Consider the following 26,971-nt stretch of genomic DNA (forward strand, 5'->3'; position numbering starts at 1 on the left):
TAAGCATAAGGTTCTAATGTGTTTTTATTGGTTAGAATTATACACATTTGTATTTCATCATACTTGTAATACGTGGTAACTTTTCCAACATGCAACCAAAATAACTTACTAACAAATTCTAATACTGAGCACAGAATAGTTCTATTTTTTTTTTAATCTAGCGATTTAAAAAAAGGAGTGAGATTATTTTGAAAAAATATTAAGATTCGTTTCATTATTTTACAATTTGGAAGTCTGAATAATCCAAGTTTGCGATGACTTTCTCATTGTTGAAGTTTGCTCTGTCAATGTGCGACTTGGGACTTCCTCTGGTCTCCAGCCACTGCTGCATGAAGCGCACCTTGGAGACGGGGCCCTGCAGTTGCCCTTGCACGGTGCCCCGGTCGGTGTTCTGAACCCAGCCCACCAAACCTAGCTTTTTACCCTCAGCCTAAGGGAAGAAAAGAGAGAAAGAGAGGTGCGGTGAGACTGCACGGAACAAAGGGAGACAGAATCGGGCCAGCATCCTGGCCTGGAATCAAACCACCGGAACTAATTTGACACTGTCCAGAAAAATCAAAACAGACACCAAAGGGGATCTCATGGCTGATTTTTAGCCACTTGATTCTACACCCCCCCCCCTTTTTAAAAATTCTACAAAACTCAGCATTTGACTTCTTTAGCATTTTTCATTGCTTAGTAATTATGGTCAAGCGCTAGAGTGAGCCCCCAAAAGATGCCTTCAGAATGATTTCCTAGTGCTTACAGCTTGTTCATTTTTTTTTTCTTTGAAACAGTCTCATCATGTAGCCTTGGCTGGCTTGGATAGAACTCATCATATAGACCAGGTTAGCCCCGATCTCCCAGCCATCGCCCTGCCTCTGCCTTAGGAGTGTGCAGCATTAGGCCTAGCCAAATAAAGTGAGGTGGGGAAGACCCTGAGTTTTAGATTGGTTTCGAAGCCCTGGGGATTCATCTAGGGCCTCACACATGGTCCCGAGGCAGGCAAACACTCTCGCTCTAGACTATACCCACAACCCTCATTTTTTTCTTCTCCTAATCAGCAGTCTAATGGGTGTATTAAACAGAAAAAGCTTCAAGTTACTTGACCCTCCCCTTTGCCTTTAGCAAGGACCACACCTAAACAAATCCAGATGAAGGGATCCATTGTATCTTTAAAGATCATTACACAGTATTTCACAATTTCCTGGGCAACACAAGCATTGTTTTTACTGTTGGGGGAACTCTAACCCAACGTGTTTACATTGCGCCCAAAGCCCACTTTCTGTCACATTTAGAGAAGGGATGCAGCTGGGGAGCCTCTCAACACTCAGGGCTCAGGAGGCTCCACAGCTATCAGGTTTCCACTCGCCTTCCTTGTCAGATCATGGGCCTGCCCGTGGACGACCCGCGCCGCACTAAGAGACCAGATTGGCAGCCTGGAGAAACCAGGCCGGGTCCCTGCTGCAGCTCTCTCTGGACCAAGAGCTAAGAAGCCGTGCTGTGTGTACAGCCTCATAACTCATAGCCCCTAATATATGGCCCTATCCAGTACCTGGCTCCTCAATGCTCTTTATCCTGTAGGCTATCCTAAGCTAAATCACTAAAAATAAGTTACTGACAAACTCTAATATTGAAAGAGCATAAGAGTCAGATATTTCCCTTTGTTTGGGGGATTTCACTGAAGGCTCCATCTCTTGTGGGCATTCCTTCTACCCCTGTCATGACTGTAGTGCCTGCTTCTCTTTTTTTCCAAAAAAAAAAGTATTTTTACCATTGTGTTGATTTGGATATGCTTGGCCCAAGGGAGTGGCACTATTAGGTGTGGCCTTGTTAGAGTAGGTGTGGCCAAGTTGGAGGAAGTATGTCACTGTGGAGGAGGGCTTTGAGCTCAATCTCTGCCCATTATGAGACACAGTAGTCTCCTACTGCCTTTGGATGAAAACGTAGATCTCTCAGCTCCTTCTCCAGCACTGTCTGCCTGCACACTGCCATGCTTCCTGCCATGATGATAATGGACTGAATCTCTGAAACTGTAAGCCAGCCCCAATTAAATGTTATCCTTATAAGAGTTGTCTTGGGCAGGGTAGTGGTGGCTCATGCCTGTAATCCCAGCACTTGGGAGGCAGAGGCAGGCAGATTTCTGAGTTCAAGGCCAGCCTGGTCTACAGAGTGAAAGAAAGAAAGAAAGAAAGAAAGAAAGAAAGAAAGAAAGAAAGAAAGAAAGAAAGAAAGAAAGAAAGAAAGAGAGAGTTGTCTTGGTCATGGTGTCTGTTCAGAGCCATGAAACTCTAAGACAACTATGTATATACAGAGGGGGTGTGGTATGTGAGTGCTGGTACCCACAGAGTCCAGAAGAGGGCAGTGGCAGGTGTCCTGGAGCCAGAATTAAAGTTGATTATGAACCATATGTGTTCTGGGACCTAAACTCGGATCCTCTGGAAGAACAGTATGGGCGGCTAAGCCGGCTACCCAAGGCCCCTAAGTTAACTTTCTTAATGATGCTCCTCCTTTTTAATTACAGTTACACATATAGGGGTGGGGCACGCATACCATAGCAAAAGTATAGAGGTCAGAGGACTGCTTGCAGAGGTCTGTTCCTTCCTTCCGCCATTGTGTGTCCTGGGGATTGAGCTCAGTCCACCAGTCTTTACCCACTGAGCCACCTTCCCATTCTTCTCCAAGTTTTAAATGAAAGCCTGTAAGCCCTGCCATGTTGCCTGATCTGATGAATTAATGCTCTCCTACCTCAAGGCCTGCCCGCAGAACCCATGGTCACAAAGTTCTCCCAATAAAGCTCATCTCTGAAGGAGAATCTCACGCCAGCCACCTTTCCAAACCTTCTCCTAGCGTTTCGTTTCTCTCATCTAATAAGTAATCACGTTGTCTTTAAAGTTGAACATGTGGAGGCCAGAGAGATGGCTCAGTGGTTAAGAACGCTGGTTGTTCTTCCAGAGGACCTGGGTTCAATTCACAGTATCCACATGACAGCTCACAACCATTTATAACTCCAGCTCCAGGGGACCTGACACCTCCATACACACATACAGGTAGGCAAAATACCAATAAAAAATAAAAAATTAGTTAATTAAAAACAATCAAGTTGCACATGCTTATGAAGAGCAACTGCTGTGTGGCTTTTTTCCTCCCTAGTGTTCATTATTAAATGTGGCAGAAGTGAGCATTCAGGAAAGACAGTGATGTACTGGAGTTAGTTTTATTGCTACATAAATTATAATTAGGATATTATATCATTGTTGATCTACAATAGAAGTGGTTGGATTGCAAACGCGTATGGGGGCTAACATGATTGCATGTGTAGGTGCCAGCATACCTGGGCAAAGGTGGGAAATTGCTCGGGTATGCCAAGGAAAGCAAAAAATGTTTTGAGGAGGAACTGGATGGGGCATCCATCCAAGCAGTTATAGTCAAAGCAGATGTGTTTGTATAATGAACAAAAATATTTCCATCAAAGGGATGGAATAGTAAGCCATGGAGAGAAGCAGGAGCTACCTACAGTGTGTGTTGAGTGCCGAAGGAGAGGCACATGGCAGAGGAGAGTGCACTCTGAGTTAGACATCCCATCCAGCCGGCTGTGTAACTGTACCCTCGTGCTTCACCGTAAGCTGGTGGAGCGGTCAACCTCCAGCTATGAAATCACCACCGATGGCGAGCAGCTATCAGCATAACGGTGCAGTTCTGAGCAGGAGGTTCTATCAGTCAAATAAGTCTCTGATTTGAAATGCAATTGACCTGGATTCCGGTGAACAGGACACTCCAAATTTTGACCCCTTGGAGGATGGAAATTTCCAACAGGCTTTATCTGGATGCTAAATTCTACTCTTGTTTTTAAAAGATATCGTAATACTGCTTGCTGATTCACATTCAGATTTGAATATCCAAGTGCTGGAGAACTCTGGTCTTAGAAGCGTAGCAGTTGTGATTACTGGAGAAGCCCCTCATATTCGACACAATAGCATTCCATCCATCCTCGGAGAGGAGGACCACAAAGCAGTTCCTAGGGGGCTCTCAGCACAGCTCATTAGCCAGCATAAACGGCCACTGCACTCTAACCCTCCCTGACACTATATACCATGTTAAGGATGGGGGTGGGTAGGAACTACATGCTGTTGCTGCCTGTAAGTTGTTCATGTTTGATCAAAATTAAAACTCACTAGTTTACCAAGCTACCCTTGCGTGGAATCATTTGTTTGGTCAGTTCTTGGTAGTCTAGCTAGGGTGAACAGACATTTATTCATGTCTCCCCAGGAAAAATTAACAAAACAATGAAGCAAGTGGAATTCCAATAGGCTTCTCTGAAAGGAAATTTCTATATGCTAACACCATATCATAAACCAGTTTCCATGGCCAACAAGGTGGCACAGCAGGAAGAGCTACTTGCCACCAAGCCTGGTGACCTGAGTTAGATCCCCAGGACACACAGTGGAAGGAGAGAAGTGACTCCCACAAGTTGTCCTCTGACATCTACATGCATGCACACGCGCGCACACACACACAAATCCAATGAAAACATTTCTGCTTACACAGTCCCCTGATATGTATGCATGTGTGTATGTGTGTGTATATATAAATATAAATACACACACACACATATATATATAATTTTATATATAAATGTTTCATTTCAATTGTTTCTTTTGAGGTCAGGTCTCACTATTGTACCCAGGCTGGTCTTGAGTTTATTTTAGTGCCCATACCCCCGCCCCCCAGCCTTTGAGAATGTGCACCACTGTGCCAAACCTTCTAAGAATGATTTAAGAAATCTAATCACCAGTTCTTGTTTTCAACCTAAAAAGAAAGTCTCTCAAATTGATAACTAGAACTCTACTTTAGTATGTTAGGGATAGCCCAGCTGGCAGAAAAACTTACATGGGGCCTGATGGCCTGAGTAGGTATGAGTCCCGCAAATCTGTGGAAAGGGATAACTGACCAGGAGAGAAGGTACAGTGGATGGAAATGTGTGCACTGCCTGCTGGGCAGCTGAGAGAACAGAGGCTGCGCTGCTCAGGCCTCTGGAGCCTGGCTCTCTAAGGAATACATGGCTATCCAGGAGAGCCATGGCCCAGGATCCATGGAGAGGCATCTGGCAGAGCCTGCATGCTTTTTTTTTGTTTGTTTCCTGTCTCCAAATGCCAAACAAACAAATATGCAACCCCTGCTCCCAAAAAAAACTCCCCAAAGCTTAAGTGATTTAAACATGAAAAACCTAAGGGAAGAAACATAGGCGTGGCTCTTCAGGACCTTAAATCACTAAAAGGACAAATCACAAAACTACAAGTACAGTTCCCATATCCCCTCCCTCCCTCAAAAAAAAAAAAAAAAAAAAAAAAGCAAAATTGGGAGTTCAAAAATAAATCCTTGCCGGGCGTGGTGATAATGTCTATGTGTAATCCCACTGGGCATAGTGGTGATGTCTGTGTGTTAGCCCAGTATTTGGGAGGAATATCAAGAGTTCGAAGCCAGCCTAGGCTATGCAGTGAGACTTTCTCAAACAAGCAAAATGAAAACTTTTGGTGCCTGAAAGAACCCTATCAAGAAAAAGGAACTCTCCAAAATGGAAGGCATGTCAGCATCGGGCATTGGCTAAGAGACTGGTGTCCAGGTGGAGGCTGCAGAGATGCTCAGGGGTGAGGAAGGAACACATGCTCTTACAGAAGACCTGGGTTCATTCTGGAACCCACAATAAGTGGCTCACAGCTGCCTGGAACCCCAGCTCCAGGGGATCTTCACCCTCTCCTGGCCTCTAGAGGCCCGCACACATACTCTGCCGTACACGCCCGCAGTCGCTCACACAGATGTACACATAAAGGCACGTTTTTAAAAAGAGAATTAGTGCTGAGCATGGTAGCATACACCTTTAAACCCAGCAGTCAGGGGGGAGAGGAAGAGGGAGAGGGAGAGAAGCATGTGGATATGTGGTTAGCTCTTAGGTCCTAGGCCAGCCTGGGCTAAGGAGACCTTATCTCAAACTCAAAAAAGAAATGGAAAGAGACAGACAGAGGCTTAGTATCTGGAGTAGATAAAGAGGTGTCAATACATACACAAAAAAAGAAAAATAACTCAATTTACCAGACAAGGATTTGAATAGAAAGATCTCCAAATATGTATCTTTTACATGCCAATAAACACATAAAGATGTGTTAGGTAAAGGCAAATCAAAACCACCCTGAGACTGTACAGCATGATACTCAGCCTTAAAAAGGAAAGACGTGGGGCTGGAAAGATGGCTCAGTGGTTAAGAGCACAGACTGTTCTTCCAAAGGGCCTGAGTTCAAATCCCAGCAACCACATGGTGGCTCACAACCATCCATAATGAAATCTGATGCCCTCACCTGGAGTGTCTGACGACAGCTACAGTGTACTTACATATAATAAATAAATTTTAAAAATATTTTTAAAAAAAGGGAAAGACGTTCTGACTCCGGACACGTGGGTGCATCTACACATCACTGAGGACAGGATGCTAGTGAAGGAAGGCAGCCGCCAAAGGACAGGTACTTCATGAGACTACCCAGGCGCTAGCCAGAGCGGTCAAATTTATAGAGATCCAGCAAGATGGCGCACACTTGCCACCAAGCCCGGTGACCTGAGTTTGATCCCTGGAATCTACATGGTAGGGGAGAACGGACTCCCGTAACTGGTCCTCAGACTTCAACACGCGTATGCATACATGGGTATGCAGGATCCTGGCCACCAGGGGCTGGTGAAGGGGAAGACAGGAGCTGGTGGGTAGAGCTTCAGCCTTTTGAGATAAAGAAGGAAGTGTATGTGTGAGGGGTTGGTTCTTCAACTGTTCCTTGGTGATAAGACAAGGATGTATGAACGTACTTAAGGTTGCTGAATTGTGTGTTTTCAAATGGTTAAAATAGTAAGGTTTTCAGTACATATATTCTACCGTGATTTAACAAAAACGTGCTACTCCAGATAATTTGGAATATTATCTTCCAAATGGAATTATAGCTAATAACAGTTCTCTTTCTGTTACTTATTTGTACTTTAGTTCTATGGTGACTGAAGAACATGACTTGTATGACTTGAGGTGTTTTAAATACTTTATACCTGAACTAAAACAATGAAACTCCTCAAGGAGGTACACTCTGTCACATCCATCAGGATGGCCATAGTGAGCAGAAAGGCAACTCTGCTGAAGGGAAATTGAGATTGCCCTTGTGCACTGGAGAGATTAGTGATGGGGAAACAGGGGTAGAGGATGCCAAGTTTGCTGTTAGCTGGTACAGTGCAGCTTGCTTAGCATGCCAATGTCCCTGAGTCCCATGATGGGAAGAAAAACAAAACAAAACAAAACAAAACAAAACTGAGGTGTTGAGAGGAAGTTGGAGGAATAAACTTGTAGGTATGATGGGCGATTATGTAAGTTACTCTGTGATCGGCCTACCTAATGCCACCTCTCTATCTTGATGGCAGCTTTTTAGAGGCGACTTAGCTTGGTGACAGTACAACAGGGTGCGCTAGCGGTATTCTCCGTCAGGAGAGTGTCCAGGTGCTCCCTTCCCACTCTCCCAGTTCCCATTGGTCAGAACCAGGCCTCCTGTCCATCACTTAGTGATGCGCCCCGACACTTAAGCCACATACCTGAGTGTACTTGCGGAAAAACACCCCTTGAACCTTTCCAAAAATTTCGTAATCCACTGAGACCAAGGTGTCCCCTTCTGCCATGCTCAAACCTGTCAGAGACAGCAAGGTGAGACATCGTCCTAAGAAAGGGCTGCACCCGCCCTCCAATACCATGGGGGCCTCTCCGGAACCTCAGGGTCCCGGAACTGCAAGGAGTAAGTGGATGTAAACGCAAGCCCCTGGTCGGGGAGCCTTCGCCTGCTCATCCCGCTGCCCTTGCAGCCCTGAAGCCGCCATCCATCCTATCCCCATGCGGCCCGAAATCCCCTCCACTGACACTTGGATGATCCGAGCGGCGGAAGCTCGAGTTTCTGGGGCTTCCCCAGGAGCCGCTGAACAGCCCCGAAGACCTTCAGATCAACCGCCCGAGCCGTGTTAACCGCCACTTCCGGAAGTTTAGAGCTCGGCTTCTCCAACGCTGCCCTGCACGCCCATCACCGCGATTTAACCAATCAGAGGTGGCTCCTTGTTCAAGAACCCGCCCAAGGGTGGGGCTTCAGGACAAGTGGGTCACGTTTTGGAGAGATCCTGGGATTAATTTTTTTAAGTGGAGAGTCCGGTTTTGCATACAATGACCAACCTGTACCACACTTCTGCCACTAAGTGTACCCCTCTTGTCATTTCCCCGTGGGTAAAGAAAGTCATAGACAAAACACTTAATATGTCCACTCACCCTACTGGGTGCCTAGGGCTGTTAGCACAGTCAGTGACTAATAGAATCTGGCCTGCCCTTTTTTTTTTTTTTTCCCTTCTTTCAGTTCTCTTCCAATTCTGGGACATGCATAATTTGGACTTGGTAGCAAAAGACAATAAATGCACACGACATCACGGTGAAGTCATTCTATCTGGGGTTTTGGAAGCTGCTATCCAGAGTCTACCTTAGGTAAAAAAAAAAAAAAAAAAAAAAAAAAAAAAAAAAAATTGATAAATAAATAATAAAGCACAGGCAAGTTATTCATGGCTCAGGAATCTCAATAGAATCAATAAATCTGAGCAAAATAACCAAATTGCATGCATTTGCTTTTAGAGAAAGAGAATTACTAAGGTGTTTTTAGATGAGGACTGCTAAAATGAGATTTGATTTGTATGCATTGGAATTCAGCTACCCTTAGGATCGAGAATGTGTATGAAGCAAATTGTGTGTGGAGTTTATTGTCCCTTCTTCGACTGCTTGTCTGTATCATATCATTTCCTAACACCGGGCCCCATGTGGTAATATGTCAGGCTGGCAGACTTGGCAAGGTGAGATAGTTAGCAGTGGTAGCTATGGAAATCTATCATTACACCAGTTCCCCCTGTAACAAAGTCAGAAAGCCTCCCTGCTGGGAGGAGGAGGAGCAGTACTGAATGGTGTCCTTGGCGATATTTGAAAACAACACTAAACATTGTGTTTGACTGATGCAATTTCTCTAAAATTCAATTAAAGTGAGTTTCTCTATAGATTCCAGACCCACTGAGTAGTGTAATGGATGGAACACCATATGGTGTACAAGACGGATGATATAATCGTTGCCCTCAAAGATTTCTTTATCGTAGCTGTGCATGCACAGAACGGACAAGATCATGTGCAACGTGGTAATTCATTTCACTCACTCTGAGAGCTCACCACGAACCAGCCCAACATTATAACAGAAACAGAACGTGTTAGGGAGAAGCAGAGAGATTAATTCTGATGGGAAGGGCTGAGAAAGAGCTTGTGGAGGAGACAGTATCCTTCCAAAGTTCCAGAATCCAACCAGAATGTGATGGATTTAGTTTCAGGCAGCCAGTCCAAAGTCCACTCCTAAGAATACTTTGACTCTCCAATTTTGGGTGATGATACGGTAGCACCAATAGGCAAGGAGGCAAAAGTAGCTGGGATGAAACCAGGGGCTCTCAAACACCATCTGCACATTAGGATCTTAGGGGAACCTTTTGAATACATGCCCACATTTTATTCCTAAGATACTTCCAGGAAAAGAGCCAAGACCTGCTGAGGTGCTGGCTGAAGGTGAAGGAAATACAGAATGGGTAGTAGAGGAAGGTAGTTATAAATACCAATTAAGGCCACGTAACCAGTTGCAGAAACGAGGATTATAAAGTAATATGAATGCCCCATTGTAAATTTACAAATACGTTTGCAATTGTACGAGGGATAGTTATATCATGTTAGGTGTATTCACAACCTTGTTATTGTTTCATGTGAACATGAGATGTTATTTGTGTCAAGTTGACAAGGGGTGGATTGTAGTGGCTATTCCTGGTTGTCAACTTGACAATATTTGGAATGAACTACAATCCGGAATTGGAAGGCTCACCAGTGACCCTTATCTTGAGGCTTGGAGATCCTTATCTGGATCTTGGTTTGGAGATCTTAAGCCATAGTGGCTATGGATTCCAGAAGATTGAATCTCCGAGTTTAAGGAACACACCTTTAATCTGGGCTACGCCTTTTCATCTGGGATTAAAGGTGTGGCAGAACACACCTTTAATCTGGGCTACACCTTCTGCTGGAGACAATATAATGACAGTTGATTATCGAAAATTCACTGACTCATGAGCTGTAGCCAATGGATTGGCTGGATGGTCAGGGACTTGGAAAGATCACAACTGGAAAATTGGTGAGAAAGACATCTGGGGAAGAAGTATGTGGATAGATCTCTCCAAATGGGCAAAGGATGTGAAGATATTTGTGTCCCATGTAAATGCTCACCAAAAGGTGACTTCAGCCGAGGAGGAGTTCAATAATCAAGTGGATAAGATGACCCGTTCTGTGGACAGTCAGCCTCTCTCTCCAGCCATCCCTGTCATTGCTCAATGGGCACATGAACAAAGTGGCCATGGTGGTCGAGATGGAGGTTATGCTTGGGCTCAGCAACACGGGCTTCCACTCACCAAAGCTGACCTGGCTACAGCTGCTGCTGATTGCCAGATCTGCCAACAGCAGAAACCGACACTGAGCCCCAGATATGGCACCATTCCTCGAGGTGACCAGCCAGCAACCTGGTGGCAGGTTGACTACATTGGACCACTTCCTTCATGGAAAGGACAACGTTTTGTTCTTACTGGAGTAGATACTTATTCTGGTTATGGATTTGCCTTTCCTGCACGTAATGCCTCTGCTAAAACCAACATTAACGGACTGACAGAATACCTTATCTATCGTCATGGTATTCCACACAGTATTGCTTCTGACCAAGGAACTCATTTCACAGCCAGAGAAGTACGACAGAGGGCCCACGATCATGGAATTCACTGGTCTTACCACATTCCCCATCATCCTGAAGCAGCTGGGCTGATAGAAAGATGGAATGGCCTTTTGAAGACGCAGTTACAACGCCAATTAGGTGGTAACAGCTTCGAAGGCTGGGGTAGAGTTCTTCAGAAGGCAGTATATGCTTTGGATCAGCGCTCGATATATGGTACAGTTTCACCCATAGCCAGGATTCATGGGTCCAGGAATCAAGGGGTGGAAAAGGGAATAGTTCCACTTACTATCACTCCTAGTGACCCTCTAGGAAAATTTTTGCTTCCTGTCCCCATAACTCTAGGTTCTGCTGGCTTAGAAGTTTTGGCTCCAGAGGGGGGAGTGCTCCTACCAGGAGCTACAACAAACATTCCATTGAACTGGAAGCTCAGACTTCCCCCTGGTCATTTTGGGCTTCTTATGCCCTTAAACCAACAGGCTAAAAAAGGAATAACAGTGTTAGGAGGGGTGATAGATCCAGATTACCATGGGGAAATTGGATTACCTCTTCACAATGGTGGTAAGCAAGATTATGTCTGGAGTGTAGGAGATCCCTTAGGGCGTCTCTTAGTACTACCATGTCCTGTGATTAAAGTCAATGGGAAACTACAACAGCCTAATCCAAGCAGGATGACAAAGGACACAGACCCATCAGGAATGAAGGTATGGGTCAATCCTCCAGGAAAAGAGCCAAGACCTGCTGAGGTGCTGGCTGAAGGAGAAGAAATACAGAATGGGTAGTAGAGGAAGGTAGTTATAAATACCAATTAAGGCCACGTAACCAGTTGCAGAAACGAGGATTATAAAGTAATATGAATGCCCATTGTAAATTTACAAATGCGTTTGCGATTGTACGAGGGATAGTTATATCATGTTAGGTATATTCACAACCTTGTTATTGTTTCATGTGAACATGAGATATTATTTGTGTCAAGTTGACAAGGGGTGGATTGTAGTGGCTATTCCTGGTTGTCAACTTGACTATATTTGGAATGAACTACAATCCAGATTCCCGCTCACAACTATGACTGAGACCTGCTGAGGTTGACCCCATTTATTAAGGGGTGGCAGAACTGTAGCGATATCCTCCACCTAATGTGGGAAATAGAAAATGGGGAAGTGATGAATCGCAGTTCCTCAAGAAGTCAGTAGGGAAGAGGATTTAGTAGCTAGCTGTCCAGGGTTGATCTGTTGTCATGTCTTATAATGCTTAAATAGTGGCCCCCGAGGCCTGATGGCCCCCAGGGAGGAAGAGATCCTCACGGTCGCCAAGTGATGCTGTGTAACCTCGGACTTAATTTAAAACGATTGGTTGAATACAGATGCCTTCAGCTTATAGCTGGGCAGAAGAGAGGTAGGCGGAGCTTCAGTTGCCAGGCTTGAGGTCTGAAGGAGGAGAGCAGGAGGAGGAGAAAGGTGAAGAGAGAAGAAGACACAATGGGGTGGGTGAATCTTGAGTGCATGGCCATGAGGACCGGCTAGTTGAAGTAAGAATGGCGCAGGAGGAACAGGACAAGTTATAACTCAGGGTTATTGATGGGGAAATAGACAAAATAACTTTGAGGGTTGATATCTGCCCAGCTCTAGTGTTTTTTAAGGTTAATTATAAATATAAATGTTTTGTGTCTTTTATTTGGGAATTGAATCAAAGGTGGGATAGAAACCCCAATTAATATTAACTACAACAGTTAGCTCAACTTAATCATTTGACAATGTATACTTGTATCAAAACATCACACTTCACACTGACATATATATTCACACTTCATATGATATATACATACATATGCGTATGTGATTTTGTGTATCTTCTTGTTCACGTATGTATGTGGACACACATGGAGGCCAGAGGGCAACCTGGAGTGTCATTCTCCAGGTACAACCCATTTTTTCCTTCCTACAGGCTCACTCACTGTCCTGGAACTTGCTGAGTAGGCTAGGCCGACTGCCCAGGGAACCCAGGGAGTGAGTCACCCATCCTTCACTATCAGAAGTAGGATTAGAAATCTGTAAAAATCCCACCAAACTGGGCTTTTTTTTTGATACAGGGTTTCTCTGTATAGCCCTAGCTGTCCTGGAACTCACTTTGCAGACCAGGCTGGCCTTGAACTCAGAAATCCGCCTGCCTCTACCTCCCGAGTGCTGGGATTAAAGGCATGCGCCACCACGCCCAGCTTCAAATTGGGCTTTTTAAAATGTGGATTGTGATGACTGATTCAGGTCTTCATGTTTGCACAACATGAGCTAGTTCCGCAGCCCCAATATATACAAGTTTTAAAAGACACACTTTGAAAACTTGTGTTTTATTCTTGAACAGCAGCTATGCTGATCTCAGTATCAATTCTGTTCTAGTATATGTGTTGCCAAAGTACTATCTATACTTTTTTATTTGTGATCTCTCTCTCCCTCACCTGCTCCTCTCCCCCCCCCCCACCCTGTGTGTGGTGTGTGTGTGTGTGTGTGTGTGCGTGTGTGTGTGTGTGTGTATGTAGTGTGTGTGTGTTGTTGTTACTGCTTGGTAATGGAATCTAGACCCTTGTGCATTCTAAGTATACATCTTACCACTGATTTATTTTTTATGTATTTGAATACATTGTCACTGTCTTCAGACACACCAGAAGAGGGCATGGGATCCCATTACAGATGGTTGTGAGGCACCATGTGGTTGCTGGGAATTGAACTCAGAACTCCTGGAAGAGCAGTCAGTGCTCTTAACCACTGAGCCATCTCTCTAGACCCCCACTGTCGTTCTAACACTGATTGATAAGCCTCGGTCCTGCTAATCAACGAAGCTGAGAAAGAAGGTTTAGAATCAACATCTGAACAACAGCAAGAATTAGGGAGCAGATGCTGATGGTGAGGGGGGTAAAGCCACTCCAACGATTAACACAGGCAGAACAAGAGAGGATGCCACTTATTATGAGAAAACTGGCAGATGTAGACTCAATAGCATTTGTAGGTCGTTTGGAAGAGATGGCAAAGGAAGCAGCTTTGAGGGTGAGCGGGCATGAACCAGGAAAACAGCAGACAGAGAATGGGGAGATGATCAATGTCTATCACACTGAATCTAGGGCTCCTAAGGAACTGTCATGAGGAGGTGCCAGGCGGATAGTTGGAGAGACACTATTGCTAAGCAGGGCATATTTTAGACAAGAGTGAGCCCCCAAATTTCAGATCTAATAAAAATCATAAGGAAGAGATTACTTAGAACTGCAGAACTGCATATACATCAAAAATAGGAGCACTCAGGGGAATATCTAAACTTAGAAGGCCAGTAAGGGAGTTAAGTATATTCCAATATACTTATTGCATAAATGCCAGAAGATATAAATGCCAGAAACCTTAAATAGATGGAACAGGACTGAGAAAAAGAAACCAAGAGGACACAGGAGTAGTGAGAACTGAGTCTTGAGGGAGTGGATGATCAATATTGCTGAGTGAACAGGCTCCAGAAATAGAAGCTTGCCCGAGAAGGACTCTATTAGCTGCGTAGTGAGAGAGAGAGAGAGAGAGAGAGAGAGAGAGAGAGAGCCAGACCACAGGGGCCAGAACAAAGAGGAAAGATAAGGAAAAGCTGTGTAAGTGTGTAGAGTTTGCAATCAGCTGAGGTGTGTTGGACATGCTGCACATCTCTAACTCCAGCTCTTTGAAGGCAGAGGCAAGAGAATTTCTTTGAGTTCAAGGCTAGCCTGGAGTATGTAGAGAGCTCCAGACCAACCACAAAACAAACACAAACAAAGAAGCCAACCAAAGCAAAATAAAGGAGGGGGAGGGAGAGGGGGAGGAGGGAGAGGAGACGGAGAAGGAGAGAAAGAAAAAGAACTTGAGGTGTCCTGTTAGGTAGCTCTCAATTGTCATGACTTCAGGTCTAGGGGTTCCATTGCCATCTTCTGGCCTTCCCAGGCACTGCACACACAAGGCATATATTCACATAGACCTCGGAGTTTCTCTCTTCCTCTCTCTCTCTCTCTCTCTTCCTCTCTCTTTCTTGTGTGCGTGTGCGTGGGGGCGGGGGGGGGGGGGAGGGAGGAAAGGCCTATATGCCTATACCCAGCCTGGGAGAATCTGAGACAAGAGGATTAAGTAGGCAGGAGGACTAACTAGTGCTAACCATAGACTAAATAGGGAGCCTGTCTCAAAACAAACAGCAAACAAAACAAAACAGAAGAGACTCCAGTGGGATCCTAACACAGAGAGAGACAGACCCAGGGATGGGAAGGGGAACTTTTCTTGCACAAGGAAGTTATGTATACTTGAACACTAGAGATTCAGGGGGAGAGTATGGAAACGAGTTAGAAAAGATGTATGGGAAAACCCATAGAAGCTGACTGAGGCAGGGTCCTAGTCCGTGGGAAACCTCTGCAATGTGGAGAAGGCCGAAGAGCCAACTGGGAATGAAAAGAATGACTGACAATCTGCCCTAGAGAGTCCACCAAGGAATTTTTTTTTGTAGCGCATAAAAGCTGACATCTGATCTGTTGTATTAACGAGACTGCTGTCTACTTTATTTCCCACGTGCTCGAATCTTCTGTGTAGTTACAAGAAAAACGGAGCTATCTGTTCCAAAACAGCTTATCCAAATGAACTGAAGCACGAAGAAGACAAATAAACTCTCTTCTGTTGTCAAAAAGTTACAGAGGACCATTTAATGTTGAAATCAAGTTATGTTCATTACTGTTGATCTGGTTGTTAACTTTATTATTGTTACTTTTGGCTGAGTCATTCCTGGGCCCTAAGTAGTAACGGTCACGTGAGAGTGAAACGTTATAATAGCAAAATGATTAGATTGGCCATAGAAACTACCCTGGGACTATAACACGTAGTGAAATAATAGTAAAGCTAATATAATAGCAAGCGCCAAAGCATTGCGAGGGAAGACAGCCCGGAGCATGTAGCCTGGAGCTCTTACATAGCCCTACCTGGGGCCTGAGCGCAGTAGCCGAGCGCACTCAGAAGGGTGATCAGCAGTCCCACTCCCGCTAGCTGGACAGACTCCCGAATCCTGGGGCGGGATGATTCCGCAGCCCATCTAGGGGCTCCACCCTTCTCCAGACAAGGGCACACCCTAAGGTCTGGGAGCTTCATTCTCGGAGAAATCCAAGTTCTTCTTTGATGTAGCCCCAGAAAAACCTCTCCAACCCCTCCCCAAGGGAAACGCTGATCTGAGCTGCGGAGTTGGCTGCACCTCGACAAGTGACCCGACTGCACCCGTACTCCACCTCCCTTCCCTCCTCCCCTCCCCACCTCCCTCCCCACCTCCCTCCCCACCTCCCCGCACTCCCTCCACCACCTCCCTCCGTCCCTCCAACCCAATCTGCCCCGGCGGCTTTCGGATTGCTTGTGGACTGCGCCTGCGCACATCTGGAGCTAAAAGTTCTCAACCAGAGGCGGTGCTCTGGTCTCCAGGCAACGGGATAACAGAGGTGGACAGAGAGCGCCTGCGTGGACGGCGGTTGGGTTTAGTCAGGTGTGGAAAACTAGGTCTTGGGGATTTTCCCTGAGCTGGAGCGGCCCCCGAGCGCCTCAGGTACGCCGAAAGGGGAGATACTGAGACCTCCCGAGGGGTTGGAGAGTGAGAGTTTATCCCTAGAGGCCGGGTCCCAGTAAGGACTCCCGTTTGACCCTCTGGGACAGAACATGACTCTGGAGTTCCGGATCCAAAGCGGGCTGGGGCGCTCAGGTGTCTGTCACCCCCTCTCCCAACACACTCTCTTTACAAGCCTGGTGCGGTTTGAGCCATAGAGCATCTTTGCATGAGGGCTTGACAGCCGGGCACCTGCTTCAGGCCCGGGTGGCTCGTGCTCTTTGTAGTTTGTAGCAAGGGGAAAGTCCAGGGAGTGCTTTGGGCCAGGCCCTGTCGCCAGGCCACTGTTCTCACCCCGTAAAACCGTGGGACTGGACTCAGAGCGGCCTCTGCAATTTACAAGAACCCGGGGCTGGTAAGAGCAGGTTGCCTGTTTTGTGTCACGGACGACCTTCTATCTAAAGCTTTTCCCACCCATTCCATAAATGGTGTAGAGCAGGTCATCTACAGGCCTGGAGGAAAGTCAGTGGCAGAACACCTGTGTCACGTCCATTCTTTGGTCCTCGGGGCTTAGCAATGTCTGGCCTGGCACATAACCATCACTCCCTAAATGCTTATTGAAAGAATGTCCTGGCAGAGCCAACACCACAGTCCCGAGAAACGTTTAAAGGGAATGTGGGTAGGGCAAATGGACAAACAGTTTACTCTAGCAGCCGGGAGTGAACCTCAGACAAATTCTTCACATGTATCTGCTTTAAATCTCCCCTAGGCTTCGGTCCAGGCACTGAATGGCTGGTCTCCAGTTGGCTCCACATCTGCCTGTGGGCGTTATGTTCCCACATAATAAAACAGAAGCTCCTGGACTCCACTCAGCTAAGCACGACCCTTACGAACAAAGTGACTCTTCCCAGCGGCCCTCGATGGGACATTTGAGGAATAGTTTCCAGTCGAAGCTTTGGAGCAACACAGAAATGGAGCAGGAGGACGAGGTCTCCACCCGCCCCAAAAGGAACGTCTGCACAAAAGCCCGGAGGCACTCCTGTCCCCACAGTGCAGGAATCAGGCAGCAAGGCTCAGGGAACAATGCCCAGGGCCAAGGAAAGGGTCTGTTTTACTTGTCTAGTCCGACACCCCGGTATCCCAAAGCAAATGACCAGGACTTCATTCCCTTTAGGAGGAAACGAGTGGGAGTGGATCGGGCTTACCCACTGAAACCCATGGTCCACCGGAAGTCACATAGTACAAGTGATGCGGGCGCAGACGGGGACCAGAATGGCTACCCAAGACTCCCTGACTCAAGTGAGTTTTCAGACAACAGCTTTGGTTTAAGGAGCTGGGTGAATTCATCTCTTCTTGCCTCTGTGCAGGCAGAGAAGGTCGTGGCGGAGCTCCATAGGACCGAGTGGACCCAGATCCAAAGGCTCGAAGCTGCAGGGGAGAGTTTACAGAAGGAGATCCGCAGAAAGGAGATTCTCCTACAAGAAAAGCTGAAGAAGACAGAGGAGGGTCTTCGAAGGATGCAGAAGGAAAAGAAACAGGCCATTTTCCAGGAAGACAGAGAGCTACAAAGGATGGTACTACCTAGAAGGAGGGTTCGAGATGGTGACCATGACACCCCACACAAACCCTGCTTGTCCCCAGAGTTCAGGTCTGAGGTATTCAGTAGAAACAGGGGAGAGGATCAAACTTGTGATCAGGCTCAGGAAAACCCTAGTCCACGCCAGCTCTCTGATTATGAACTCCAAAAGCTCAAAAGGGAAAGACTGATGGCCAGTAACAGTAAAATCCGAGATCAAGACGCAGGACCCTCAGCAGACGCGTTCTTTCAACCGGCAGAGGAGCTGGGCAGTACACTGCAGGAGTCAAGTCGGTCCGGGACACCAGGCTCCTCTGGGTCCAGCTCCTCCACAGAAGAGCCAGAGCTGGCCAAGTGCAGCCACTGTGGACGATCGTTTCTTTCCCTCAGGCTGCAGAGACACTCCACCGTCTGTGGCAAGATGCAAGGGTCCAAAAGAAAAGTGTTTGACTCTTCCAGGGCCCGGGCGAAGGGCACAGAACTAGAGCAGTACTTGAACTGGAGGGGACCAGCCACAGCCAAGGTAATAAAAGCCTCCTAGATTTGACTCTGTGCAGGGGTGCGTGGAATGGCCTGCTACGCCCTCACTGGTTTGCTTGTGGGAACTGGGGTAGTGTAGGACGGAGGGGAGAATCAGGATTTCTGTTTGCCTAGTCTCTCTAGTCAGAGCTTTGTGTAGGAGCCTCACAGTTCTGTGAGGGTAAGAATCTTATTGTGTCCGTGGGAATGTCATTACATTCATTCAAAAACCAAGGCCTAGGCTTCCCCTAAACGGATACGTGTCTGCACGCTCGTGCACATGCTTGCACACACATTGGACAGTTTAAGTAGATTCTTATCTTTCAGTGATGTCCTCAGAGACCCATGGGTAGTAGATCTACAGTCAATTGCTAATCAATAGCTCTTGCTAGTTACTATCCTAACACCTTTATGAATAGATAAATCTTAACTTTAATTGACCCCAAAATCCAGACTTCAAAATGTATGTCCTTTTGATTATTATAAAAATGAATTCGTGTTTGCTGCAGGAAAAAAATATTACACTTAAAACTTGCATTTAAAAAAACAACTATAAAATGTGTATTTTCTTGATTTATTGGGGAATTCCTTGTGTTTTCCATCTGTTACCATTCTCAGCAGGCTCTTTCAAAATTAGTTCCACTTTGATGTCCTTTGTTAGTAAATTCAAGAAACACATGTAAGTTTGAATCCTCCACCCACTAGTTAGAGTAGTAATACTATAGAGATAAAAGTACCTTTTCCCCTATATCTCAAAAACATCTCTCACTTTAAAAAACTCAAGTGGAACCAGCTCAGGCTAAATTAGCCCAGTTAATTAGTTACAGGCTAATTTAGAGCCACCTGGAGATGGTTGCTCCATAACCAACCTTCAAGGGCACTGTGCCACTTGGTTTGTAAATTAAGAGTTTCTCAACATTATTTTAGCATGAATTAGAAAAACATCTTAATCCTGTAATTTCTGTGGGGTCATGAATTTAGAGAAAAATATTAAAGACTAAGAAGTTCAGGGTTGGGAATAACCCATATTAGACAGCCTCAAAGGCCCAATGTAACTCTAATAGTCTGGGGAAAAAATTAGAATCTATTTCTGTTTTCATTTCTTCCCCAAAGAAATGTGTCCTCATGGCTTCCTCTCCCTACTCTCTCCTCCCCTCCCTTCTCTCCCCTCTCTTCCCCTCCTTGATGGCTGGCCTGGAACTTACAATGTAAACCAGACTGGCCTCAAACTCACAGAGATCCACCTGACTCTGCTTTCCAAGTGCTGGGATTAGAGGCATGGGCCACCACACCCAGTTTCCAATTCTCTCTTCTCAGAACCTTACAGTTTAAATGTCCCCTTGCTAGAGCCTTTTATAAAAAGCACATTGGTATGACGGATGTTCGAGGGGAACTTATAATTACAGTATTTTCTCTCAGTACAATTTGAGATATCACCACAAGAATGTCTCTCCCACGTTCCGAGATAATCTCCCTAGTACCCAGCTTCCAACAAGAATGACAACAAGATAATGACAGGATGGCTCGTTACTATTCTCTGCCCTTTGGTCAACCCAGTAATTCACTGGGGATTCCCTCTGGCCTTTCATAATAATTGACTTGGGGCCATCATCGAAAGTATTCTGTGTTTCTTAAGTCCCTAAATATAGTAGCAGTGAAGCTGCAGAATGCCCCCAGCTCTAAGCAGACCCATTTGAGGTCCTGGGCTGCACTGGGGACACAAGGCAGAAAGGACTTGGGCTGAGCTGCGCTCCATCCTGGGAGGGTCTCAAGTCTCTCTCCTGAGTTCTGTGCCGTTGAGAGCTAAGTGGCTGCAGGCCCTTGTCATTTTTCCTGTATACTCTGAGAACCTTTATTTAAGTCAGTTAATTTCCATATAACATCCAGCAGACATAGGGCACGTACACTGTTAGCACATGAGGCAGGAGCCCACACACGTCTTTGAGCTTAATGTAGTAAGGGATATTTCAGTATGATACAGAATGGAAACAGGGCTAGTGTATAGCTGAAGATCCTTCTGGCTGAATTCTTTTAAGGTTCCTGGCTGCCATCTCTAACATCAGTTCTTTTGTCTTTGGTTTCAGTGAGATATGCCTGGTCAAGCCTGTTCTTCCCTTTGATATATTCCTTGTTCTTACCTTTTACCAACAGGGCCTTTTTAAATTCTTTTTTAAAAATGTATTTATTTTATGCTTATGAGTACTCTATTTGCATGTACACCTTTGTGCCAGAAGAGGGCATCTGATCCCACTATAGATGGTTGTAAGCCACTATTGAGTTGCTCTGTATTGAACTCAGGACTTCTGGAAGAGCAGACAGTGCTCTTAACCTCTGGGCCATCTCTCCAGCCCCCTTTTAAATTCTCCTAAAGATCAATATTTATTTAATTTGTGTGTGTCAGTGTGCATGCACACATATTGAAATCAGAGGACAACCTGTGAGAGCCAGTTCTCTTATTTATTCCCCCTTACAGCTCTTGAGATAAACTTGGGTCATTGGGCATAAGGTGACAGGCAAGCTCATCCACAGATCTATTTTGCTGGCTCCAGTTTTATTTTAAATAATTTGTTTCACACATTTTAAAACCCACGATGCACTAAATGATCTACAATGCAGTCTTACTTCATCCTTCTCAGTTCTCCACCCGTGTCCGCAGCTGTGTGAGATGTCTTCTGGCATGCATTTCCATGTTTCTAAATAATATGCTCACTTCCTTGATCACCAACCTCTCATGTTCTCTGATGTCTGCTTGCGGGAACTCGAACCCTTGCCTTCTCTGTTGTTATTTTCCCTTCCACTCTGGCTGAGCACAGTTCTTATTTAAAACAGTGGGAGTTTACAGGACAGAAGTTCTACATCTTCACTGATGAGCAAATTCTGCTCTTGCCTACATGTCCTTGATGTAAATTATTTAGTTTTCATCTCGTTCATTTTCCATGAATCTATACTTAAAAATTTCCCTAACCAACTAGATGTTAAGTATTTGTTAATGTTTTTTGTAAGTGTTCAGATACCCTTTAAAAACAAAGATTTATTTGTTTTATATATGCGAGTACACTGTTGCTGTCTTTAGACAAACCAGAATAGGGCATTGGACCCCAATTCAGATAGTCATGAGCCATCATGTAGTTGCTGAGAATAGAACTCAGGACCTTTGGAAGAGCAGTCAGTAACTGCTCTAACCACTAAAGCCATATCTCCAGCCCCTAGATACCTTTTAATAGTTTGAGATGTTTTTCTTTTCCTCCAAATTCTAGAAACTTCTCTTTCTCCTTTTGCTCTCTCTGGAGTGGTCGTCCCTTGGCTTTGGAGTTCATTTGCCTCTCTTTTGTGTTAGATCCTGTCTTTTTTCTTGCTTCCCTGTTTGTTTTGCTGGAAGCTACCACGAGATATGCAATCAGCATATTCTTATTCATGGAGTTTAAGAAATCATCTACACATGCTTCCTATGTGAAGACTTGGCTGGGTATAGAAATCTTCCTATGTGAAGACTTGGCTGGGTATAGAAATCTTCCTATGTGAAGACTTAGCTGGGTATAGAAATCTCAGTGGATAACGATTTTTTTTTAAGAACTTTGCTTTTAACACATTGCCTCGTTATGTAGCCCTGGCTAGCCCAGAACTCAGAGATCAGCCTGCCTCTGCCTCCATGCCTGGCTCTTTATAAGGCTGCTTTTTTTTAATTGTCAAAGAACACATTTAATTAAAGTTATAAAAGGAGAAATATTTCATGATTTCTCACTTTATTAAAACTTTAAGACATTATTTCTTTCAGCATCCAGTTTGCTGTTGAGAAATCGCATGCTGTTTTGACTTCTTCACTTTATGAAACCAATTCTGTTTCCTTTCCAGACGCTAACAGGGCTTTTACTCTGCAGTTTTAAGGTTTTGCAGGCCTCATTTTGAAATTTTGGTAAGCCACTTCAAGTTACAAGACTTGTACTCTTTAATTCTACAAATGTTAATTATATTATTTCCTTAATAACTTCCTCTTGGGCTTTCTGTCCTCCTTGAAACAAGTTTGCTCACATGTTGAGTTTCTGGACTCATTTTCTGATTATTTCTCCTTTCCATCTGGTCTCATTTTCCCATTCCAAAAGGTTTTATTATTTTGCATCGCTTCTTTTTGAGTTTCGACTATCAGGCTTTTAATTTATGGTTGTTGTGTTTCCCTGGTTGTTCACTTTTCATAGTATATTCCTTTTATGGACAAAGTCTTTTTTTAAGCAATTTATTTTTTATGTACATGGGGTTTTTGCCTGCATGTATGCTTTGCCTAAAGGAGGCCAGGAGGAGGCATGGGGTCCCCTGAAACTGGAGTTACAGACTATTGTGAGCTACCACATGGGTGCTGGGAATCAAACCTGGGTCCTCTACCAGAGCAGCCAGTGCTCTTAACTGCTGAGCCATTTCTATACCGTGGACATGGTATTTGATATTATATTTTTCTGTTAAAACTCTTTTTTTCAGTTTCCTGAGTTTTTGTTTTTGTACTTCGGGACCCTTTCTCTTTAGATAAGTTCTCAGCAAGAATCTGACAATCCCTGCCTCTTCATTTGTTGTTCTTTGTTTTTGATTTGGACAGGGTCTCACTCTTTAGTCCTGGCTGGCTTTGAATTCACAGAGATCCTCCTGTCTCTGCTTCCTGAGTGCTGGGATCAAAGGTGTGCATCAGCACCCCTTGCTGTTCATTTGTATTTAAGCTTTAGTGAGTTTATTCAGCAAAGGACTTTATACTGAAGTTATGAAGTAGTGAGCCCTGTAATTGTGGTCCCCTCAAGTCAGTGTTGGAAGGTTCATTTCTGGTTCACTGGGTGAATCCAGAGAACTGTGGACCCTCCCATGATCCTCTAGTTACTAGTTACTCTATTCTCGGAGCTGATCTTAGAAAGGAGCCTGACATCTCCATGGTTGCTAGGCAGCTCAAGCTTTCCTACCACCAGCACTGAAATGAATTCTGTTCCTTCTCCTGTCTGGATTTTCTGAACTAAAACCCATCTAGGGGCCGGACAGCCATCTCAGTGGCTAAGAGTACTTGCTGCTTTTTCAGAGGACCTGAGTTCAGGTGTCTTACAACCACCTGTAATTCCATGAGACACCCTCTCCAGCCCTCCATTCATGGGCATTTACCCACACAGGACACACACACACACACACACACACACACACACACACACACACACCTGAAGTTAAAAAATTATCTTTAAAACATTATCTAGTTCAATTTCTTTAGAGAGAGGCCTTCCTTCTTGTGGGTAGAAAGGTACTGGGGTGTTAGGCACCTAAATATACAGGGTAGGAGAAGAGTCCTAAGTTTGGTGTGTTTTCATCCCCACACCTCCCTCCTCTCAGGGTTGCCTTGCCTCCAGGTAGGAGCCCTCTTTGCAGGCTCTTGGGCCATGCTTTGCTCAACACCTTTTCATTGTTCTTTGGTCTTGAGGCCCTTTCCACGGGCTCTCATGGAGCCCCAGAAAGGGGAATGATCCATGGCAACTGTGGGCTCAATGTGCCTTTTACACTACAGGCTGAAACTCCGCCTCCCCCTCGGAAGAGCACCTGGAGACAGAAGCACGAGTCTTTTATCCGTACCCTCCGGCATGCGCGACAGGTCCAGCAGGTAATCGCCAGAGGTGGCAATCCCTCAGACTTGCCTTCCATCCTGCCTGCAGACAACCCAGACTATGTTCAGTGTCCTCACTGCAGCCGCCACTTTGCTCCCAAGGTGGCTGAACGCCACATACCTAAGTGTAAGACCATCAAGAACCGACCACCGCCGCCAAGGAGGCACGACAGCTGAGCAGAAAATGGCAGAAACCAACCCCACTCAGGCTGTGCTTCCCTTCAGCAGTAAACCAGAGAGTAAGGGATGGGAAGCAGGGAGATAAACTTCTCCAGAGCTCAGGATCTGCCTGCGGGGCAAATTGACCCCTGAGGGCAGCCACTGCTACGTGGCAAGAGACAAACAGAAGCCCCAGCTTCTCACTGAATCAGAACTTGGCTGAGTGTTTATGTTCTTGCCTGAAGACTTGGTAGGTGAGGACTGCATTAAAGCTCTCTTTTCCTGAGCCTGACCATGGTTTGTGCTGGTGAAGTGCCCCAATCCGCATCCCCTGGCCACGGCACATGTCCAGGGGTTCTGTTAGCCCTTCTTGCTCTTGAAAATTGGGATATAAAGAAGAGAGAGTGGGGTCGGAGTACTACTGTCACACAGATGGTAACTCTTATAAAAGGCAGTTCGACTATGCAGTGAGGTGCTCATAATGGAAGTCTGTTCTTGGCCTCCATGGGCCACAGTCCTGGCTGAAAGCCAACAAAAGTATGGACCGTTAGGGAACCAGTGTATCCTAACCCTTCCCTGTGGTGTACTGTATAATGAAATAGCTTTATGCTCTTCACAGAGTAGGGGTGGGTAGAAAAGTTTTACTTCTCTGTACTTGTTCTCTTTAAATGTGTTTCCTATGTTGATGGAAGAAGTGGCTGGTATCCTTTCAAATATGACTGTGTGGCTGTCCGCCTCGAGGCAGCAGAGCCTGTCTAAGCAAGTGTGGACAATGCTCACTGTTTTTCATGGCCCAGAGATCAGAACATAGTCGTGCTTCTATTTTAAACTCTGAAAGGGATCAGGTCTTCTTAACCGTGGGAAGAGTGCCCACTTCAAGTTAGGCCTTCAACTAATGGATTTGGGGAGCTTAAGAAGGTTGGCTGCTTAAGCTCTTAGGACCACTGGGTCTTTAACCTGACATGCCCTCTCCCCCAGGCAAGTTCACTGAGGAGTACACAATGTTCTTTATTCCATGTAACAAATACGCCACGGCTAAAATCACAAGGTCGCATCCCCACAGATGTTCAGAGTTTAAAATGATTTACGAGTGTTTTGACCACATGTATGTATGTGCACCATGTGCACGCCTGGTGCCTGCAGAAGTCAGAGGGTGTTGGATCTCCAGATACTGGAGCTGCAGATGGTTGTGGGTCACCATGTGTGTGCTGAGGACCCAGGTCATCTACAAGAGCAACAAGTGGTCTTAACCTCAGAGCCATCTCTCCAGCACCCCCACCCCATTCATATAACATTCATAAATGTTACGAAGCATTTCAAATGATCTTCTGACCCTGGGGTAGGAGCATGTCTTGGCAATCTGGAGGCTGTGGAAACACTGGGCAGCAACCTACACGGGGCACACTGGAAGGAGTTCAAAATCTGCTGCTCTGCTCCTTCTAGAGGGAATGATGGCAGACAGAACCAGATTCCCTGCCTCATCTGCTGGGCCTCCTGAGCATAAGGATTTGGGATCCATTATGATGTTATTAGAGTCATAGGTTAGAGCTCTCAAGAGGGAACAAGTGTGTGTAGGGCTTTCTCCAGACGTGGCACTTACTCATTTTTAAGGTACCAAGGAGAAAACAAGCAGCTGTCTTTGTATTCCCTGCGACCTTGATTGTCAGCCTTGGGAATTTAGCTAGCTCCAACTCTGGGGGAGGGAAGGGCCCCGTTACAAGCTCAACTAGAGATCACGCAGGTACTGCTTGCCAATGTCCATGGACTTTAAGCACACGTCGTAAACAGTATACATTTTAAAGTTCCAAAGCTCTGGGAAATTCTCACAGTCAAACTCCTGAGGTGCTCTTTCCATTTAGAAATGTGTGCAGACATGTTGGGGCAAAGACTTCCTAGTTCACATAGCACAGTGCCTCTTGTCAACATTTGCTTTCGGTCAGTTGATCATTCTTCACAACCACACAGATGGCAAGCAGAGCTGGGATGTAGATCTTCCTCCTCAAAGCCCATGACCCGTGAGGTTTAATGACCGGCGTATTTATGTCGGCAGTTAATCACTGAGGCAATAAATGACTTCTGGCTTTGCAGGGCATCTCAGAGTCCTGACCCTGCCTCCTGCTATCATGACTGGTACTTCCTTTGAGGCCTGGGGATCTCATATAAGTAACTTTCTCTAAAATACATATTTTTTTTCCTTGGCTGTTCCTCCCATCATAAATGTTTCTGAATAGATAACAAACCAGATGAAATTTGAGCATTAGAAGCCTTTTGCTTTAAACTTTAGTGTGATGTTCAGCCAAGAGCAACAGCTGTTGTGCCAAGGAGACCAAGTTCAACTCAGCTTTCTTGAGGAAGTTTTATAGACAAACTGGCATGATCACTTGGAAAAGTCTCCCCATGAGAACCAAGGAGGTGTGTAGAACTCTGATTCTTCTCAATGTTATGTAGGCCCATGGTGTGTATGAGTGCAGGCATGCACACGCCAGTGTGTGAGACCACACACAGCTGTGTGGACTCTGTAGGTTGGACTCTGGTCACCTTGAGTGCCTAGCAAGCCACTCTTGACCTGCTGACAATCCTTCCTTTAATGGCTTTTCCCCCTTCTGCACTTTCTAAATTTTTACAAACTTCTGGGGAAAAAATTGTTTGCTTTTTTTTTCTGGCAAGAATGAGATTGGAAAACAGCAGAGATTATTTCCGTGTAATGTCTCT

General features: G+C 45.4%; 2 protein-coding genes across 6 annotated transcripts; one reads left to right on the plus strand and one right to left on the minus strand.

The window, feature by feature from the left end:
- On the minus strand, positions 1 to 16,041 carry Acyp1 (acylphosphatase 1, erythrocyte (common) type). Of its 3 annotated transcripts, none has more exons than NM_001364360.1 (3): positions 15,781 to 16,041; positions 7,594 to 7,685; positions 1 to 430 (listed from the first exon to the last, which is right to left on the minus strand). In NM_001364360.1, exons 1-3 carry the CDS (start codon positions 15,944 to 15,946, stop codon positions 215 to 217), a joined length of 474 nt encoding a protein of 157 aa, NP_001351289.1. In that variant the 5' UTR covers positions 15,947 to 16,041; the 3' UTR covers positions 1 to 214. The 3 variants fall into 3 exon arrangements, with proteins under 3 accessions (NP_001351289.1, NP_079697.1, NP_001351290.1); NM_025421.3 differs by lacking the exon at positions 15,781 to 16,041 and adding an exon at positions 7,913 to 8,038; NM_001364361.1 differs by lacking the exons at positions 1 to 430; positions 15,781 to 16,041 and adding exons at positions 6,497 to 6,742; positions 7,913 to 8,038.
- On the plus strand, positions 1,846 to 26,964 carry Zc2hc1c (zinc finger, C2HC-type containing 1C). 3 transcript variants are annotated; one of them, XM_006516270.2, is made up of 3 exons: positions 1,846 to 2,014; positions 17,155 to 18,484; positions 24,005 to 26,964. In XM_006516270.2, the coding sequence occupies exons 2-3, from the start codon at positions 17,174 to 17,176 to the stop codon at positions 24,275 to 24,277; spliced, it is 1,584 nt and encodes a 527-aa protein (XP_006516333.1). In that variant the 5' UTR covers positions 1,846 to 2,014; positions 17,155 to 17,173; the 3' UTR covers positions 24,278 to 26,964. The 3 variants fall into 3 exon arrangements, with proteins under 3 accessions (XP_006516333.1, XP_006516332.1, NP_766002.2); XM_006516269.3 differs by lacking the exon at positions 1,846 to 2,014 and adding an exon at positions 16,154 to 16,328; NM_172414.4 differs by lacking the exon at positions 1,846 to 2,014 and adding an exon at positions 16,194 to 16,388 and having other exon boundaries at positions 24,005 to 26,961.
- Positions 26,965 to 26,971: the final 7 nt, after the last annotated feature.

This window comes from Mus musculus, chromosome 12 (genome assembly GCF_000001635.26).
Source record: "Mus musculus strain C57BL/6J chromosome 12, GRCm38.p6 C57BL/6J".
Taxonomy (NCBI): Eukaryota; Metazoa; Chordata; class Mammalia; order Rodentia; family Muridae; genus Mus; species Mus musculus.